The 19,482-nt window shown below is 34.8% G+C and overlaps 2 protein-coding genes across 2 annotated transcripts in view; one reads left to right on the forward strand and one right to left on the reverse strand.

Annotated features, from left to right (window-relative positions):
* LOC127689861 (glutamate receptor 4-like) overlaps positions 1-19,482 on the forward strand; it is a 134,946-nt gene that overhangs the window by 2,802 nt on the left and 112,662 nt on the right. The window lies entirely within an intron of this gene.
* LOC127689466 (60S ribosomal protein L35a-like) lies at positions 14,773-15,213 on the reverse strand. The gene has a single exon (XM_052189173.1). The coding sequence runs from the start codon at positions 15,136-15,138 to the stop codon at positions 14,806-14,808; it is 333 nt and encodes a 110-aa protein (XP_052045133.1). The 5' UTR covers positions 15,139-15,213; the 3' UTR covers positions 14,773-14,805.

Here is a 19,482-nt window from a genome sequence, read left to right on the forward strand (position 1 = left end):
TATTTTAAGCCAAAATGTGTGTGAATTATAACTCGGTTGGTGGATAGTTATCATAAATTTTATGAATTATTTTTAATATATGATGAGTATTAAATGAAATATCAACATTTCACACAATTTGACTCCAAGCATTCTCTTTAAGGAGTGATATTTTTTTATTTACTTATTTATTCATTCATTATTTATTATTTTACTAAGATTTTCTCAGAATGTTACCAGCATGGAAACTAATTTATTTTTCAAATATATTTGAGGATAGATTGTCTGAAAAAATTACATCTAAATAGTATGATTTAATTTTGAATGACTTTCTGAAATGTAATACACTGTGATTTTTTTTCACAAATCAATGTCTTGAGAGCTAGAATGGTTGCACGATGACATTCATTCAGTGTTTAAAGCTCTAAAAGGTTAACTATCCAGATTATCAGTTAGCCTCACTTAGTATCATTTTAACTAGAAGTATTTTAGTTATGTAACAAAACATGCATGAAATGAAGTGGTAGTGGCAAAACGATGGTAAATTGAGAATGTGGCAGCTGGTTACATGATAATAGAACTTTAAAAGTATAAGATATAGAGGATGGTCTTCCTAAAGGTAAAGATTAAGAGGGCTAAAAAAGTAACTTTAGAGATATCCAAGTTTCACACAGTGTTGGCAATTTTCACATTCATATGCAATTAGTTCTGTGTAGATGTTTAAAAATCTTTTTAAAGGCAAATAGTAAATAAGAAAAAATGTTTTCTAGTGAAAAAAGGAATATTTATTCTTGATAAATGACTATATTACATGCTCTTTAGATAAATCCAAACTGCATTTGGTTGCAGGTGGTGTAGAATGTGGGTCAGGTGGTTGGTGCTCATTGAATAGAGTGACCCAAAGCATATGTGCATATGATTCCACTATAATTAAAGGTAAATCCTAAGTAGTAACTATATGTCAACCTAATCTGTCAAATTGTAGGCCTTTTAGTACCAAATGGTAAAAATAGACCTTCAAGTTTAGTAATTTGGAAATTTAACATGAGGTCTATTCTTTGTAATGTCAGAGACTGATTTTCACATTTGTTATTTGGGAATGAATATAAATATTTTTTACACACTATTATTTTAATTGTAGTGCTCTCAGACTGAATCTTTATCAGCTTGCAGGGTTTTTTTTTCTGTTTTACTAAGGAACATTAGTCAGGGTACATTTAATTTCTTTTATGGAAACTACAAACACACACACACACACACACACACACACAAAATGACTTAAGGATAAAATGTGTTGGTTACCTGTTCAAAAGATGTAATCTAATTCTGGTTATCAGGAACAAAATTATGTTTGTCTTCTAAAAAGGGTGTTTAGCAATAAACTACTAAATGTATAGAGTTCAGCAGCTTGTAAAACTGGACATGATTAATTCAAATAGAGCAATTTGGGAGGTATAAGTATCTATCATATTGCTGGAGAAAGCAGTATTTTATTGTTAGCCATAATTTATCTTCAGCATTATCTAAATTAAATTATTGCTTTTCATTCTTAAGTATTTATATTGATAGATAGTCTAAGTATTTATATTGTGAGATAGTTAAATTTTACTGGATATTATAAAGGAAATTATACAGATAATAAAATCATAACCATTTTCAAAAACAAGAAGTATAATTAGTTGCACTTTGACTCAAACATTTAGTGTTGTTGGATATGTATACTATTTAATTATTGTGATCCATAAAAGCATGCAAGATGATGAAAACAGATATTTCACTCTTATATAATCAATATTCTTTGTGTTTCTTAATTAAAATCTTTAAATTAATATATTTTGTATAAGTATCAATATAACTCTATCTGTAAAAAAAAATTGTTCTTACAAAACATTTGATATAACACACAATAGCCTAACTTTGCAGATGTATTTTTACTATTTAAGAAATATTTAGCTTAGATAATAGATTTGTTAATTTTCACCAAAACTAGCAAACAAACTACTAAACTTGTCTATCACCAAGATTTTTAAAATACAGAGATATCTGAGACATTGTATTATGAATGTAAATTATGTATAGAAACTACATCCTGTGACCAATCACTTGATAAATTAGCCTCTGTGATATTATCTACCTGTGATATATCCACCTATCCTGTGTGTGGATGCTTTAAATTAAAGATATACATTGGGAATCATATGATTAATCAGATACATAGTCAAAACACCAAAGGAAGTTATAGAGTTCTAGACTGATTCCAACTTTCACAATCTGTGAAGAAGACTACCTGATCGATATTTTTGTTTGCCTATTTTCTAATGGTGTCCTTAATTTGTTCTATTTCTCTGCCCAGACAGTTTCCTCAAGTTTTTATCAGATAATACAGAAAAGTTACAAACACTGAAATATTGTATGTTGCACTATAATAACTGTGAAGAAAATAATTTGGTTTTGAGATAGGATAGCACTCTTGTAGCACATGTGAACTTATAATTCATGATACTACTGTTTCAGCCCTCATTGTGCTGGCATTAGAGGTGTATGCCACTATGCCTGATAACATTTACATATTATTTTCTCTTTTCTTTTCTTTTTTTCTTTAAAGACAGGGTTTCTCTGTGTAGTCCTACCTGTCCTGTAACTTGTTCTGTAGACCAGGCTGGCCTCAAACTCACAGATATCCATCTGCTCATGTCTATTTTTTTATCTAACTTTTTTTTTGTTGGACAATTTACTTTCAAACTTGAAATATTCAAGAGCAATAGTAAAAGTAATGGGATACACAAAATAAAGTTGTTTAGTTTATTTAAATTTACAGAGAATATGAGATTATATACAATATGCTTCATATGAATTTCCTCTTGTACATTAGTAAGAGCACATTGAGGTTAAGGGTGCCCTCCTGTCAAATCTGGAGTCAAATTCAACAATACTTAAATAGTGTTGATTGCTCTTCACTTTTGGTATACCAGGTCTTATAAAAGATAAGAGACTACATTAGTTGCAGTAATAATCCTAAGCAGGTTAAACATAAAGTTTTATCCTTCAAAAGAAAGATATAAAATATATAATATAATTGTCCTTGCATTTGGTTTTTGAAAACTTATGATCAAGCTGTGATTCATTGGGCTTTTCTGGTTTGAATTGACAGAAAAAACCTACATTGATTTGAAGTAATTTTTTTTTTTACTCTAATGATTTTTTTATGTCCCCTATCTTCTATTCTAAGATTAATAACAGAATTATGAGTCTCATGCCTTTAGTTCTTTGCAAATGATATGACATTTTATAATTTTTAAATTTATAATTGATGTGTTTAAGAGTGGTTTCATGAAAATTTGTGAAACTTTCAAAAACTGAGAAACTCTTTACTTTCCCCCCAAATTGGTGTTTTCTAAAGTTCTGTTTATTTTGGGAAGAGGAAAAGTACGTTCACTTCCAATGAGAAATCATTTGTCCACCGCCCATCTATCATTTCCCTATCAATGAGTCTTTTCTCTATATCTTACATACAGAGGAACTCCACTATTTTTCTGTACTTTAAAGGCATATTGTAAATGAAGTGTTACTTTATGTTCTGAGAAAATGCTCTAGTTTTAGGACTGCTTTCACATAACATGATTTAATTTGCCCCAAATCAATGTGACATTAAACAGTCTGAGAAGCCAGGCCTTACACTTTAGCTTTATATCTTCTGTCTCAAAGTAGTTTTTGTTTCTGTTTTTGTTTTTGTTTTGTTTGTTTGTTTGTCAGAGACTTTGTAGGTGCTTTTAACCAGGTCTTCTATTATTACTCCAACATATTTACCAGGTTATGACAAAATATCTGTATTATGATTGCTCAAATTGGACAGAAGAAAAAAATTTCCATTTATCCTTTCCCTATTTGCAATATTTTGAAGAAACCAGAGCAAGGCAGTTCTGGGCAATTTCTTCATTAATCAAATGGCAGTGAAGGATGGAGCAAAGGATAAAATCATATTAGGTAAAGAATCCATCTATTCATTTATGATATTAAATAATGGATATGTCCTTTGACTTATTAAACATGTTCAGGAAGAGAAATTCTACCTAAAATCCTATGCAAGAAACTCAGAATACAAAACATTTTAATAGGAGCTGCTGTCTTGCATGAGCTTGAACTGTAGGTGAAAGAGATGGGTCAGGTCCAGTATGAATTATGACAAAGCATGATAAAGCGCTATGAAGGGAAAGCTTCTTGCTACAACAGAGAAAAACACAGGAATGGTAAGTCCATTAAGCTTGGCACATTTCATAATGTTGTCTAATCAGGGTTCCATTTCAGCCTCTAACTGAGTCATCTGAAGAGGGTGAACCAAGGCAGTGACTAGATAAAGTGATGGAACATGAGGAGAGAGCAGCTCCAGGAACCAGGTCTTTCAGAGCTTGTTTGGACTAGGAGGAGTAAGAACAGCATAAGAGGGAGCAGGTGTGGTAAGGAGCAAAGCTTTGTGGATTTGTAGAAAATCTATAGCTGTTGCAAGGAGACCACATGGAAGGGAAAAGAGGACTCATAAATTATTTGAACTGCATAAGGACATGATCGGATTTGCATTTACAAAGAGTAGTAGGGTGGCAGAAGAACGTTTTGGATGGCTAAATAATACAAAACAGAAATCCCATTAGTTAAATGTCAGAGTAATGCAATTTGACGTGGTGGATGCTTAGATTAAAGTAGAAGAAGCTCCTGGAGAGAGAAAAACTCATATGTCCCTAAATACAGAATATTTGTCAGAATATCTACTGATTGAGTAGATCTGTGTCGGAGGGTGGCAGAAAAGTGTGGCCAGAGTAAAGATTGTTAACTAGCATCTATGTTTCCTTAGGGAAAAATACTTCACTAGTGATATTAACTAATGAAGAGAGTAGGTACACAGGCAAGAGTTTTTGGTGAAGAAGGTGAGCTTCATATGTAGATTGATTTTGATATGATGAAAGAATATGCACAGTAGAGCAATGAACACAAATGGAAGAGGTCTTTGTCTCAGTTCCAGTGCAGAGCAGACCTAGTGGAGACTAGAGCCATGAAGGGAACACAGCAGGAAGGGACTGTGGAGCTTCAACCCCCAAATGATTTAATACTTACAAAGTGAGGAGAGAAAACTGGCCAAGCAAAGGAGACTGAAGGAAAATGGGATAGAGAGTTTGAAATAGCTCAGTTGAAAGCTGTAGAAGCATGAACTGTAAAGCAAACTGTAACACCTTTAGTAGTTTGTTTTATCTATTCTCTTTAGTGTGTTCATTTGTACTTTGGAACAAAAAAAAATTACAAAGGTCTCATATAATAATCACACAAATGTTCCACTAATATATAATTTCCTGGGTATGTTGGTCAAGATATTCTTATCTTTTAATTAGAGGTAGGAAGGGGAAATTGTCAGGCTTTTGAAGAAGAGAGTTTGAATTTGCAAAATAAGAAAGGGTAAGTTATTTAAGACGAAGCTCCTTCATCTCTGAGCTCAAGAGAGGAATAGCTACCAATTAGGAATGTTTATTAAATAGCTGTAATGAGTGCAAGAAAAATTCACTTGCCTTTCACATTCAATTAAATTTTCAATTATAAAGAGCATTTTTCAGAGTCAATCTTAATATTTCACTGCACTTGCATTTTCTATTTAGGTTTTAGAAAGGTTACGTTTTATGTAATTTTGATACTTCATAGAGATGCTTTTTGATCTCATAGATAGCTGTTTATTACATACACAAATCCAAGGTTCTACTTATCAGTCTTACAATGTCCTAAGAGAGAAAACTCTCCATGGATGATTATTTTACACTGGATTGAAGGAGGGAAAAGAATTTGCTTACTTTAAAAAATCGTGTGGTTGGTGCATCATGCATGCATATACATTTACAAAGAGATAATCTTCAATGTTAGAGCAGCTTCGCTTAATGAATTTTCAGTCACCCAAAGTCCAAGTACTACAGCTATCAAGGAACCTTCCTCAACTTAGGGAAGCTATTCTTGATCTTTACTTTTCCCAAATGAGTAGAATAGATGTTATCCTTTAAGCCAACCTGAAATCTTTCTAGGCAACTGTCTCTTGTTCTTGCCTAATGAGGAACATAGACTGTTTTTCCTCAGAGTATTCCTTTGGTCTTACTCTCTGACTCTCCTACTGTAATCTTAATTCTTTAGCATAATGCACTGCATATTTTGTATCTGTTCCTTATGTTTTTTTTTTAAACAGGAGTTATCTTTTTCTTTGTAATCACCACTTCTGAAACACTGTGTTTTTCAAAGTTATTTGTGACTTACAAAGGATTAAATCCAATTGTCCTTTGGTCTTTAGTGTCTTTGAATAATTTATAGGATTCAGTGCTGAGGACTCCCTGTTCTCTGAAACCTATTTGGCCCCTGATGATAATAATCATGATATTAAAGCATTATTACTGGAGGCTTCAGCTTTGTGTTACTGTCATTTTTTATACAACTATGAAAGGTAAACATAGATTTTTATTATTTTATAGCAAAAGAACATTTAAACACTTAAGAAAGTTTGCCCAAGGCCATAAAGCATCATTGCTATTAGAACTTTAAGTCACTTCTCAAAACCACTGTACTATCTATCTGACAGCTATTCTTGCTACAGTACCTTTCTCAATCTCAAACCAAGAAAATGACCTTCAGCTTGTATGACTGCATTTTTTTTAGATCTTAATGTAAATATCAAGAATTTATTTTTAATGATTTTCTATTGTGCCAGCAATGATACCCAGCATTTTACTTCACACATTGATTCTTCCATGAGACTTAAACTACAGCACAAAGACTTCAGAAGTCTCACTGTTGACAACTGAAATTCCTATTACTTCATATTCAAAATTTCATGTCACAAATGTCACCATGTATAAAACATAAACAAATGACTCAACTGTTCTGCATTTAGGGACAGATACACTGTTAATTAGTAAGTCTACACACTTCTATAGGTGAATTATTTCATTTAAGAATATGAAGAACCATTGATTCATTTCTCTAGTAAATTACTTTAAACTGTTCTTATCTGTCAAGCAAGTTCTCTATGGTTGTTATTGACACGTTTTCTAATTCTAAGTAAACAAGAGGTGATAGTTAAGGAATATTGATCCAAGTGTAAAGTGGTGAGGTTTTCAAGTGTCATTCCATAATCTCACATGAGTAAACTACTATATCCTCAATAAAACACTCAATGGTACATTAGAAATTACACGGAAAAAGGATTTGAGAGAGGATTTGAGATATTTACCTCCTTTTGATAGTACACCCTATTTTTTAAATGTAGAAAATATATACCCTAAGTTAGTCAGTCTGACTCACTCTTATTATGCAGGTGCTTCTTCCAAAATTTAGTTTTGTCATCAGTAACTTTAAATATATTATGCTCTGCGTTATATTCATTTTACATTTTTTTAGTTTAAAGCTAACATATGTTTATGAATTTTCAAATGTTTCAGTATCTTAAAGGCTTAGCACACTCAGGCCCTCGGGGGCAATATGTAAACAATTTCTACATTTTAATATAACTGCCAGCATTGTGACTGTGATCCAGTGTGACTATTCCCATAACATAGCTGCAAATCCTAGTGGTGAATTCACTATGTGAAATATGTGCATTTGTACTTTTAATTGATATGGTCAGGTTTTCTCCTTTAACAAATGCTATATAAATTTGGAACCTCCAGTATGTGAGAAGAGTTGTTTTCTCTGACGTGCTAACACAGGCCATTATTAGTCTCTTGAATGTTCACTCATCCTGAGAGGTGAAAATGACATCCAATTGCTACCTTAATTTGCATATTTTTAAATAGTGAGAAGGAAAATTGCCCTATGCTTAAAAGCTTTGTTTACCTCTTTTGTGTGTATGTGTGTGTGTGTGTGAACTGCTTGATCTTTTCCTTTGACAGTCTATGACTTTTTCTTTAGAAAAATGTTTTTACATTCTAGTAATTACAAGCAGTTATGTTACATATCAGGCATTTGAATTTCATTCAGCCTTAGCCTCCTGACAAAGGTCATCATATAGACACTGAAAGTTTGTGTTTCTCAACTATATGTGTCATTTGCTTTTAGACTGCTGGGATTTGTTTGATGATTCTAAGAAGCATTCCTATTCCTAATACCACAAATGTATTCTCTGATACTCATGCTTTAAACTTCATAATTCTAAGAGACCTGTTTGACCTGAAATCTATTTACTTGTTAATTTGAAAAATAACTGTATTCCTGTATTGTTATTTGGATAAGCAATTTTTTAGGTTAAAGGCTTTAAACTGCTTCATCAGTGTAGAATTCATTTCATTTTTTAAGCAAGGATACACAGAGTTCACTGTCTATGTTTTGCCTCTTGGGAAAGTCCTCTGTGTGTTCTTGTCACTCATTTCTCCTCTTCCAACAGGTATGAGTGGTTGTACGGCTGCATCGGACATGTTTACCATGCAGTGTATACCATATCTTAATAATCCCTTGATTTCATTTTCTTTTTGTGACTCTCACTTTCCATATGACCAAATCCTCTTGCCTCTACACTCAAAGTATAACACAAATATTTCTACCTTCTTCATGTCACCAACCATGTCAGTCAGTGATGTTCCATTATGACTTTCATCATTAAGCACCTGTTTGTACACTGTTCCCTTCATCTACAATTTTCAGGTGTCTGTGTGTGGATGTGTCTGTTTATGTTTATGTGTCTATGTGAACTAATAAATGTATGGTCTATGTTTTGTATCTTCCAAGCATGTTTGTAGAAGTCAGAGAATTACCTTAGGTGTGGATCTTTACATTAGCAAGATCTTTGCTGTTCCCAGAAATGCCTCCCTGGCTAGTTGAATTGCCAATTTCAGGGGAATCTCCTACTTTTGCTCCCATCTCCACATCTACACACTTAGATAACAGACATGTGTTACTACCTCAGCTTTATGTGTGTGCAAGTGATTCAAATTCAGGTCTTCACACTTTACCCATAGAACCATCTCCCCAGGCCTGCTATCTATTTTATATGCCAGATTCAAGCGTGTCATCTGAATTTACAATTAAAAGATCACCTGTAACTTTTCCTTGTCTTTTTTATTTTAAGTTCAGCTCATTAGCTTACTCTCCTCTTCTGTTTTCTATGGTCTTTGTACTTTAAGCTCCTTTTCTGGAAGTCTCCTATCCAGTTGTTTGCTTAAACAGCTTTTTATAAAACTTCAAGACTCAGAGTAAGTGTCTTCAGAAATACTACCTAGCATCTGCCCTAAACCATAATTCTACTTACTCTCTACCAGGACATCAACCTAATAACTACTGAACTTGTGTCAATCTTTAAGTATTCTTTCAAAAATTCTTACAGTTTGTAATCTGTATTTCCTATCAGAATAAAAACTTCCAAAGCAAACGGTGTGGTTAACTAATACGAGCAAACCTCATACGGTTCCCGGCTTAGTGTGGGAAACAGCGAGAATCTTCATGCATGGGTGGGAGATCTCTTCACTAATCCTGGGGAGACACTGAACCTCACTAAGAGTTTTCATTTGTCATTTTGAAGAAATCAAGAAAAATGTATTAAAAAACCCAAGAAGCTAATACAAAAGAAGTAACCTTGTTTTCTCCTTACATACTAATTTCTCAGTGTTTCTATTCAATGTTTAGAGTGAGATGAGGAAAGGAGAGTGTTCTGGGAAGAAGACTTTTAGACTTTAATGCATATTGATGTGCAACATCCAGGTCAGATAATCCATTGACAAATTTAAATCTGATAGACCTGAATTGCAAATGTATTTCTAACATTTGGTGTCTGCTAACAGAAGAACCTGGAAGGCTGATTCAAATCATTTTGAAAGCTGAAAGAGACCAGGTAAACTAGTAAGCATGCTCTGAGGGACTCCGTTTGTGGAGGGACTGTCTGCTTCCTCATCATATCTGAAAGCTAACAGAACTGGAGGACTTCTGAGATGAGGGCATGGTCCCAGAACATACAATGTCACTCAAGAACGATCTTTCCCATCTCCATAGCAATTTCTGGCATAAACTTCCTGTTAATTTACTCATTTTTATAGTATTTTTCCTCTCTTGTTTTAAATGAGCTTATGCTTGTTTAAGCGCTTATTATATCTACGTAGCCATCCATTATACTCAGCCAGACTTGGAAGGCATTTCATCTCTTCTTTCCTGTAAAGAATTAGAAACAAGAAAATGCAATACTTTTTCCTTGGAAATTTTTCATTCTTTATTACTATGACAGCCAATAAGTTAATTGGATATTTGCTATTCAAGGACATTATTAGCCAGTGAAAATTTTCTTTGTTTTCCCACCCTTGATCTGAAAAGATAAAAACTATATGCTCTATCTAGTATGCAGATCCTAACTTTCTTTTTTTTAATTATTGATATATTTTTTATTCGATATATTTTTATTTACATTTCAAATGATTTCCCCTTTTCTAGCCCCCCACTCCCCAAAAGTCCCATAAGCCCCCTTCTCTCCTCCTGTCCTCCCACCCAACCCTTCCCACTTCCCCGTTCTGGTTTTGCCGAGCACTGCTTCACTGAGTCTTTCCAGAACGAGGGGCCACTCCTCCTTTCTTCTTGTACCTCATTTGATGTGTGGATTATGTTTTGGGTATTCCAGTTTTCTAGGTTAGTATCCACTTATTAGTGAGTGCATACCATGATTCACCTTTTGAGTCTGGGTTACCTCACTTAGTATGATGTTCTCCAGCTCCATCCATTTGCCTAAGAATTTCATGAATTCATTGTTTCTAATGGCTGAATAGTACTCCATTGTGTAGATATACCACATTTTTTGCATCCACTCTTCTGTTGAGGGATACCTGGGTTCTTTCCAGCTTCTGGCAATTATAAATAGGGCTGCTATGAACATAGTAGAGCATGTATCCTTATTACATGGTGGGGAATCCTCTGGGTGTATGCCCAGGAGTTGTATAGCAGGATCTTCTGGAAGTGAGGTGCCCAGCTTTTGGAGGAACCACCAGACTGATTTCCAGAGTGGTTGTACCAATTTGCAACCCCACCAGCAGTGGAGGAGTGTTCCTCTTTCTCCACATCCTCGCCAACACCTGCTGTCTCCTGAATTTTTAATCTTAGCCATTCTGACTGGTGTAAGGTGAAATCTCAGGGTTGTTTTGATTTGCATTTCCCTAATGACTAATGAAGTTGAGCATTTTTTAAGATGCTTCTCAGCCATCCGAAGTTCTTCAGGTGAGAATTCTTTGTTTAACTCTGTACCCCATTTTTAATAGGGTTGTTTGGTTTTCTGGAGTCTAACTTCTTGAGTTCTTTATATATATTGGATATTAGCCCTCTATCTGATGTGGGGTTGGTAAAGATCTTTTCCCAATTTGTTGGTTGCCGATTTGTCCTTTTGATGGTGTCCTTTGCCTTAGAGAAACTTTGTAATTTTATGAGGTCGCATTTGTCAATTCTTGATCTTAGAGCATATACTATTGGTGTTCTGTTCAGAAACTTTCTCCCTGTATCGATGTCCTCAAGGGTCTTCCCCAGTTTCTTTTCTATTAGCTTCAGAGTGTCTGGCTTTATGTGGAGGTCCTTGATCCATTTGGATTTGAGCTTAGTACAAGAAGACAAGGATGGATCTATTCACATTCTTCTGCATGCTCACCTCCAGTTGAACCAGCACCATTTGTTGAAAAGGCTATCTTTTTTCCATTGGATGATTTCAGCCCCTTTGTCGAGGATCAAGTGGCCATAGGTGTGTGGGTTCATTTCTGGAGCTTCAATCCTCTTCCATTGATCCACCTGCCTGTCACTGTACCAATACCATGCAGTTTTTAACACTATTGCTCTGTAGTATTGCTTGAGGTCAGGGATACTGATAGATCCTAACTTTCATTGTGTATACATATGAAGTTGTGATGGTGTAAATAACAATGAGATTGTAAATGACCATAAAAAGAGAATAAGAGGTGTTGGAAATGTGAATGTGCATTGCAAAAGGTCATGTGGTCCATGAAAGGAAAAGAGGTTGTCTGGGATGAGATAGGATGAGATGACATAAAGTAGTAGGAGGCAAAATCATCTCAAATAAATCTCGGTGGAAAATTCCATAATGAGACCTAACTCTTTGCTTTCCTAAAAACAGAGGAATCATTGTCAATTAGATAATAAATATATAGAGATGACATTATAGACAGATGTTAGGGAAACACATAATAGACAGAAACACAAACATATTTGTATAGATGATTGACAGATAATATATTGATATATATGATATATCTCATATATATATATATATAGTAAACAATCTAGCTTGTTTAAAATGGATACATTTTTGAAAATAAACTCATCACAATTGATCTAAAATTTTAGACATGAAAGCTTTACTTGGCAATACTTATTTAATGAATGAGTCATCAAATTACTTAAGACTCAGACTGTTGAAGGAAGACTGTGCTTTGTATGAGCTCTATCTGACTGTGGCAGCAGTTCTGACTATAAGAGTTTTCTTTCTATGCATATATTCTTTTTCTTTATCTGCTCATCATTCATGTGTACAGCAAGGTCTGCCCTGTCCTCCTACAGAGTACCATGCTCAGCAGTGGCTTCATAGAAAAGATGTAATCTTGCTACTTGCCTGATTCTGGGGAGCTCTTACTGTGTGTATAACATTCACAAATTTTCAGTAAGAGCTGTAACATCCAGCAACTGACTCTTAGTTTATAATGCAAATCATGCATCTTCGCAGCTAGAAACTACAAGCCTGGTCAATTTAGACCACACAGACTGAAAGAGAATTGGCTTTGTTGAGAATAAAGAAAATCAAAGCCAAGGAAAGTGATCAGATAACCAAATCTGCTCACATATTATTACAGATGCTGTAGAACACAGCAAATTCCACAAGTATTTAAATTTCATATGATCTCCTCTTTTGAATTTCTTGATGGAAATCAAATCATTACCTTTGCTGGTTCAAAAAATGTATGCTACAATTTTGACTTACTACACAAACATATACTATAGAGAAATAAGAACAGGTGTCTAAAGAATTCAGTAAAATAGTAATAATAAAATGTACCATTTTTTTAATGTGTGTGTGTTCAGTACCACACGCACATAGGCATACAGCTCACCAAAGAGTACAATTACTTCAGTTACTTGCAAATAGTCATACAAAGAATCTGTAAGTTGATTATTTGTTGCTTTAAGAAAGGAATGAGTTATCGGAGTAGAGTGATGCGCTGCTTTTAAGCTTAGAACTCAGGAGGCAAAGGCAGGTAGATATCTGTGAGTTCAAGGCCAACCTGGTCTATGTAATCAATTCTAGTACATCCAGGGCTATGTAGAAAAACTCTGCATGAAAAACACAAATGGATAAATAAATAACATTCATGTATGTATTTTTGGTCAAAATATTTTTCTTTTATTTTACAATTTATGTCCCATTTTCCATTCTTTATTCCATTCAAAATATAAATGACCCTTTTTACTTTTATATCCTCCTTTGTTTGTCAATTGCCTAATAGCTACTTACAGAAACATGGGTAAATTTCCAGTAACTATTACTGCTGAAGAAAATATACCCTTTACCCCCATAATCATCATGTCTACAAATACTTAGAGACAAACAAACATGACTAACATGTATACCAATATGTTTCTTACAAAATGGAAAAATACATATGCAAATCTATGAGTCTAAATATACAATTGAAAATCATATTCACATCTGTATTTGTCAGGCACTGGAAGAGACTCTCAGGAGACAGCTATGTCAGGCTCCTGTCAGCAAGCACTTCTTGGCATCCACAATACACTATCTGGGTTTGGTAACTGTATATGGGATGGATCCCAACATAGGGCAGTCTCTAAATGGCCTTTCCTCCAGTCTGTGCTCTATACTTTGCCTCTGTATCTCTTCCCATGGGTATTTTTATCCCCCTTCTAAGAAGGACAGAAGTATCCACACTTTGGCCTTCCTTCTTTTTGAGCTTCATGTAGTCTGTGAATTGTATCTTAGGTATTCTGAGCTTCTAGTATAATATCCACTTATTAGTAAGTGCATACCATGTGTGTTCTTTTGTGATTGGGTTACCTCACTCAGGATGATATTTTATAGTTCCATCCATTTGCCTAAGAATTTGATGAATTCATTATTTTTAATAGCTGAGTAGTACTCCATTTTGTAAATGTATCACATTTTCTGTATCCATTATGTGTTGAGGGATATATGGCAAATAGAGAAGTGGATGCTCACAGCCAACCAATGGAGTAAGCACAGGTTCCCCAATGGAAGAGCTAGAGAAAAGACCCAAGGAGCTGAAGGGGTTTGCAGCCCCATAGGAGGTACAACAATATGAAACAATCAGTATACTCCAGAGCTCTCAGGGACTAAATCACCAACCAAAGAGTACACATGGAGGGACCCATGTCTCCAACTACATATGTAGCAGAGGATGGCCTTGTTGGACATCAATGGGAGGATAGACCCTTGGCGCTGTGAAGGCTCTATGCCCCCATGTAGGGGAACGTGAGGACAGGGAAGTGGGAATGGGTAAGTTGATGAGCAGGGGAAGGGGGATGGGATAGGAAGTTTTCAGAGGGGAAAGGAGGAAAAGGGATAACATTTGAAATGTAAATAAAGAAAATATCTAATAATAAAAAAGAATCACATTCAGATTATATATATTATATGACTATATTATATACATATATAATATAAATATATATATATATATATACATATATACATATACACACATATATATGCATCCTATATCAGAACATTATACATAATACTTGCATTATGTATAATACTTAAGAGATTTTTTTTAATCTACTTTTATTTATTTACTCTCCATTAATTTAAATCCGGGATGGGTACAGCATCACCCGGATTCTGGGTCCAATGGCCTTTGCAGGAAGGTTGCTTCGGAATTTGGCACGGACCACGCCACTGTTTCCGTGGGCCCGAGTTACTTTTCCCCAGATCACTCTGGTTTTGTTTGGTTTGCCTCCAGGAGTCACTGTATTGTTTTTTGCTTTATAAACATAAGCACATCTCTTGCCTAAGTAGAACTCGGTTTCATCTCGGGCATAGACACTTTCGATTTTAAGAAGAGCTGTGTGCTCTCTTTGGTTCCGGAGACCTCGCTTGTAGCCAGCAAAAGTGGCCTTGCACCGCAGCCTTCCAGACATACTTGCTTTCAGAAGTCCTGTTCCCAGCAGGCCTCCACAGGCGCCAAGATGGCGGAAAGAGGAAGGCAAGCCCTACCGCGCAATACTTAAGAGATTTGATTCTTCTTGCACCACTGAACTTGGTAATGCTCATATGCTACAAAAGCACAGTGACTATGAACAAACGGGTTAATTTACAGAAATGTTAAACTCACAGGCAAGAAACCAGGTGTGAAAATATTCATCAAGGGAGAACTATATGTAAATGGCATTTTATTTCCTGAGTAGTAACTTAGTAACTTTTGCTGTTTTGTTTTTTATTTCAAGCACAATTTTCTCTTTGAAGTAGTGATACTTTCATTTTGATACATAACTCCTGTTATGTCTATTAGTTTTATTTTTAATTTTTGTTTTCATTGTGTATGTACATGTGTATATGTGTGTGTATTTGATATATGTGTATATATATGAGTGTATGTGTGTATGTTTGTGCTGTGTGTGTATGTGTACACTCAAGCACAATCAGAAGACAACAAGCAGAAGTTATTTCTCTCCTTTTGCAATGTAGGATCTGAGGCTTTCAATCTTTGCAGCCAGTGTGTCCTTACCCCCTGAGTTATCTCATAAGCCCCATACACAAAGATTTAAAAGATTAAATGGTATTTCCTACCAGGATGGGCTAACTTCCAGAGAGCTTCTTTTCTTGACCCATGAAGACACTTATATACCTTCATTGTTTAATTTTGTTTTGCTTTTTTTAACAGAAAAATTCTTGAGCTGTCTCAATTTTTCTTTCTTTCTTTCTTTCTTTCTTTCTTTCTTTCTTTCTTTCTTTCTTTCTTTCTTTCTTTCTTTCTTTCTTTCTTTCTTTTTGAGATTTAGACCAGGATGCATATTAATCAGTGCTTTCTAATATATCAACAGTGCAAATGTACCAAGTGAGATGGTTTCTGATCCCTTACTGATGGTGGTGGTGGTGGTGGAATTTATCACCCTTAAGTATAATTGTGATTTTTCATGGCTTAAACTTATGTTTGTGCTTTACTTTGATAATTACTGCTTATAAATGTTTCAGTTCTTTAAACATGTAGCATATACTTGTGAATAGAAAAATAGGCTGTCTTTGGGTTGTAATTTTAGTAGAACCATGATACATAAAAAATGGAAAATTCTAAAATGCTATAAAATTTTTTCTACCAATATTTTATATTTTATTTCATACATTTCTGAATCTCCCACTTGTTTAAAAGAGCATATACACTTGGTTTACTTGATGATATCAAAGTAAAAAATAGTATTTCTAAACATTCACACTAAATATTGAGTTCATCTTTCTGTATCTATAAGGGAACAATAAATTAGACTCTAATTCATCTAATTATTAGAGACATTTCAAGGTATGTTTGCCAGTATCAGACCATAGTGAGAGACTGTCTTGCTCATTTATCAGTTAGCATAGGAATCTTTTTGCTTAAGACACATCATCCATTTCAAAATATGAACCGCAGTTTTTGTGTGTGGTATTGTGGATTGAAGCCAGTACCTTGAATAAGCTTGGTAAGTTCTACACTCCCAGACTCTAGCCCACACTCTCATTTATGAAATGAAGTTATTATCATTGGTACTTGCTACATTTTGTTCTTGTTTTTAAAATGTCAATAAGTACAGCTTATTGATTAAACTCTTTTCCATTGCCTATTTGAATGTTGTAACTTTCTAACAATGCAAGATTGACTAATATATTGTTTGCATGTTTTAGGACAACCCATGTATGAGATGATGGGTCCGGACACCTAGTTGCTTACTATAGGGAGTTGTTTGTGACTACCCAGCTAGCTGAGCCTCCACTTTGCTTTGGTCCCATGCTACTTTGAGATTATACTGTTGTAAAATGTTTCCATTGAGTTTTCCAACCCCTTTGTAATAATGGCTCCTTGATGACAAAGATGATATGGCATTGAGAATGAATTTGTCATGCTTGAAAATAGCATTAAATAAATTAATACATAGTTGATAAGTAAAACAAGCGTAGGGGAAATTAGTACTTTGTCAGATGTTGTAGCCAGATCACAGGATGGGAAAAGGAAGGGAATGATCAATAGAAACACAAAAGTCTGAGTTCACTTCAAGAATGAACGATTTTTCAGCATGAAAGGATGCTGAATTTTGTCAAATGCTTTTTCAGCATCTAATGAAATGATCATATGTTTTTTTCTTTGAGTTTGTTTATGTAATGGATTGCATTGATGGAATTCCTTATATTGAACCATCCCTGCATCCCTGGGGTGAAGCCTACTTGATCATGGTGGATGATCGTTTTGATGTGTTCTTGGATTCAGTTGGCAAGAATTTTATTTAGTATTTTTGCATCGATATTCATAAGGGAAACTGGTCTGAAGTTCTCTTTCTTTGTTGGATCTTTGTATGGTTTTGGTATCAGTGTAATTGTGGCTTTGTAGAACGAGTTGGGTAGTGTTCCTTCTGTTTCTAATTATGATTCAAGATTATAAAAGCATTCTCATTCTTTCTCTCTGTCTTTCATAACAATCAATAAGACCTAAAATCCCCTTACTTCTGGGTTTTCTTGGCACAATTTCGCGATGTATAGGCAAATAATCCACTGCAGGCTTTTTGTTCCTGAGTGGTGTGTAACCCAGTGAAGACCATCAACAAAATCACATCAATGCAATAAACAATGGGGCTGCATTGAGAAGTTACAACTTGTTCTTAGAAGTTTGCTACATACATGTACACAGCACGCACGGACACACACACACACACACACACACACACACACAGAGAGAGAGAGAGAGAGAGAGAGAGAGAGAGAGAGAGAGAGACATACCTGCAAGCACAGAGATGAAAACACATATCGTCTCATAAAACTTTAATTTTTGTATAAGTCATACAAACAGTTTAACTACCTCTGATGAAGCAAATGTAAGAGACTTAAAAAGCACCTAGCATCTACAAACATGGTTAATGAAGTCACTGATTTATTCAGGTGTTAGAATTTTCACAGAGAGTAATGCATCTTAAATGAACTCCTAATTGGACTTGACTCCTGTGAGCTTTAAACCCATAGTATTTTTATATTGTGTGTAGCCTGGAATCCTCACCCAGGAAATGGTCCCACTCACAGTTAAAATGATTTTCCCTACAGAAACACAGAGAAAAGACAATCTTTTTTTCTGTTGTTTATTTTTGATACTGTATTCTGTTAATATTTCTCCCTTCCCTTTTCTTCCTTCAAACTCTCCCATATACCCTACTCTGCTTTTCTTCAAATTCATGGCTTTTTTCACCAACTGTTATTACATTAAAATGTGTATTTGGACATTCATAAATACTAGCAATTATAACCTGTTAAGCATATACAAAGTTACTTGTGCATAGGTTTTCAGGGCTAATGATTTGGCATTGGACATGCAATTGCTATGCTCTTCCCTAAGGAGGGAACTTCTCTCTCTTCCAGTTTTACTAGGTTGCCAATAGTTCTTTATGTAGAGTTGAGACAATATATCTAAAAGATACCATCAGAGGTTACTCTTAAAATAGATAATCCCACACAGGTGTGTACAGAGACCAGCCAGCCTCCAAAGTGATTCTAGATTCTGCCAAATAACCAATTAACACTAACCATCAAAGCATCCTTTCTTAGGCCATATTGGCCTGGCATTTACTATATAGCACAGTCTAGGATTTCTTTCTCAAGGACAATGCCTGGCTCCAGTGTATACTTTAACAACTACCCCATTTTATCTGCTCTTAAGAATCATTCTTGGGCAACGATCTTTATCTAAATTTCAATATCCAGCCTCTTCTCTTTGGTATGTAAACCTATTTTTGAGACAACATCCCTACCATAAAAAAGTATGAAAGGCGAGCAATGGGGTAAAAAGGAATGGGAAGATGAGAAGAAGCAGGTTGTACGAACAACGTCACAGGCAAGCAGGGGAGTAAGCGCTGGTGTTCCACACAAACCATGAGAACAGCTGACAGTATTGAAATACTTCAAACTGTAGTAAAGTATATGTTTAAGACACTCACTGCTCACTACAAGGAAATAATAGATGCTTGAGAACATGGTATCCCTAGTACTCGCACTGATCACTACAGTGTATAGACATAACAAATCATCGTCCCATAGCTGTTAAAGATGAGTAATTTAGCTCAGTTAAAATAACAGTTAAAAATGAGAAATAACTAAAACTATCAAACTTGAAAACACTATTCCTTGACATTACATAAAAGTGGTTGCTACCTTACCTAGATAATTTAAAGTATAGTCTGCACTTTTTGTCTCATTTCTAATCTACAAATAAAGCTAATAGCCAAAAAGCCAGGTGTCAGGCTTGCTGAAGA

This window comes from Apodemus sylvaticus, chromosome 7 (assembly GCF_947179515.1).
Source record: "Apodemus sylvaticus chromosome 7, mApoSyl1.1, whole genome shotgun sequence".
Taxonomy (NCBI): domain Eukaryota; kingdom Metazoa; phylum Chordata; class Mammalia; order Rodentia; family Muridae; genus Apodemus; species Apodemus sylvaticus.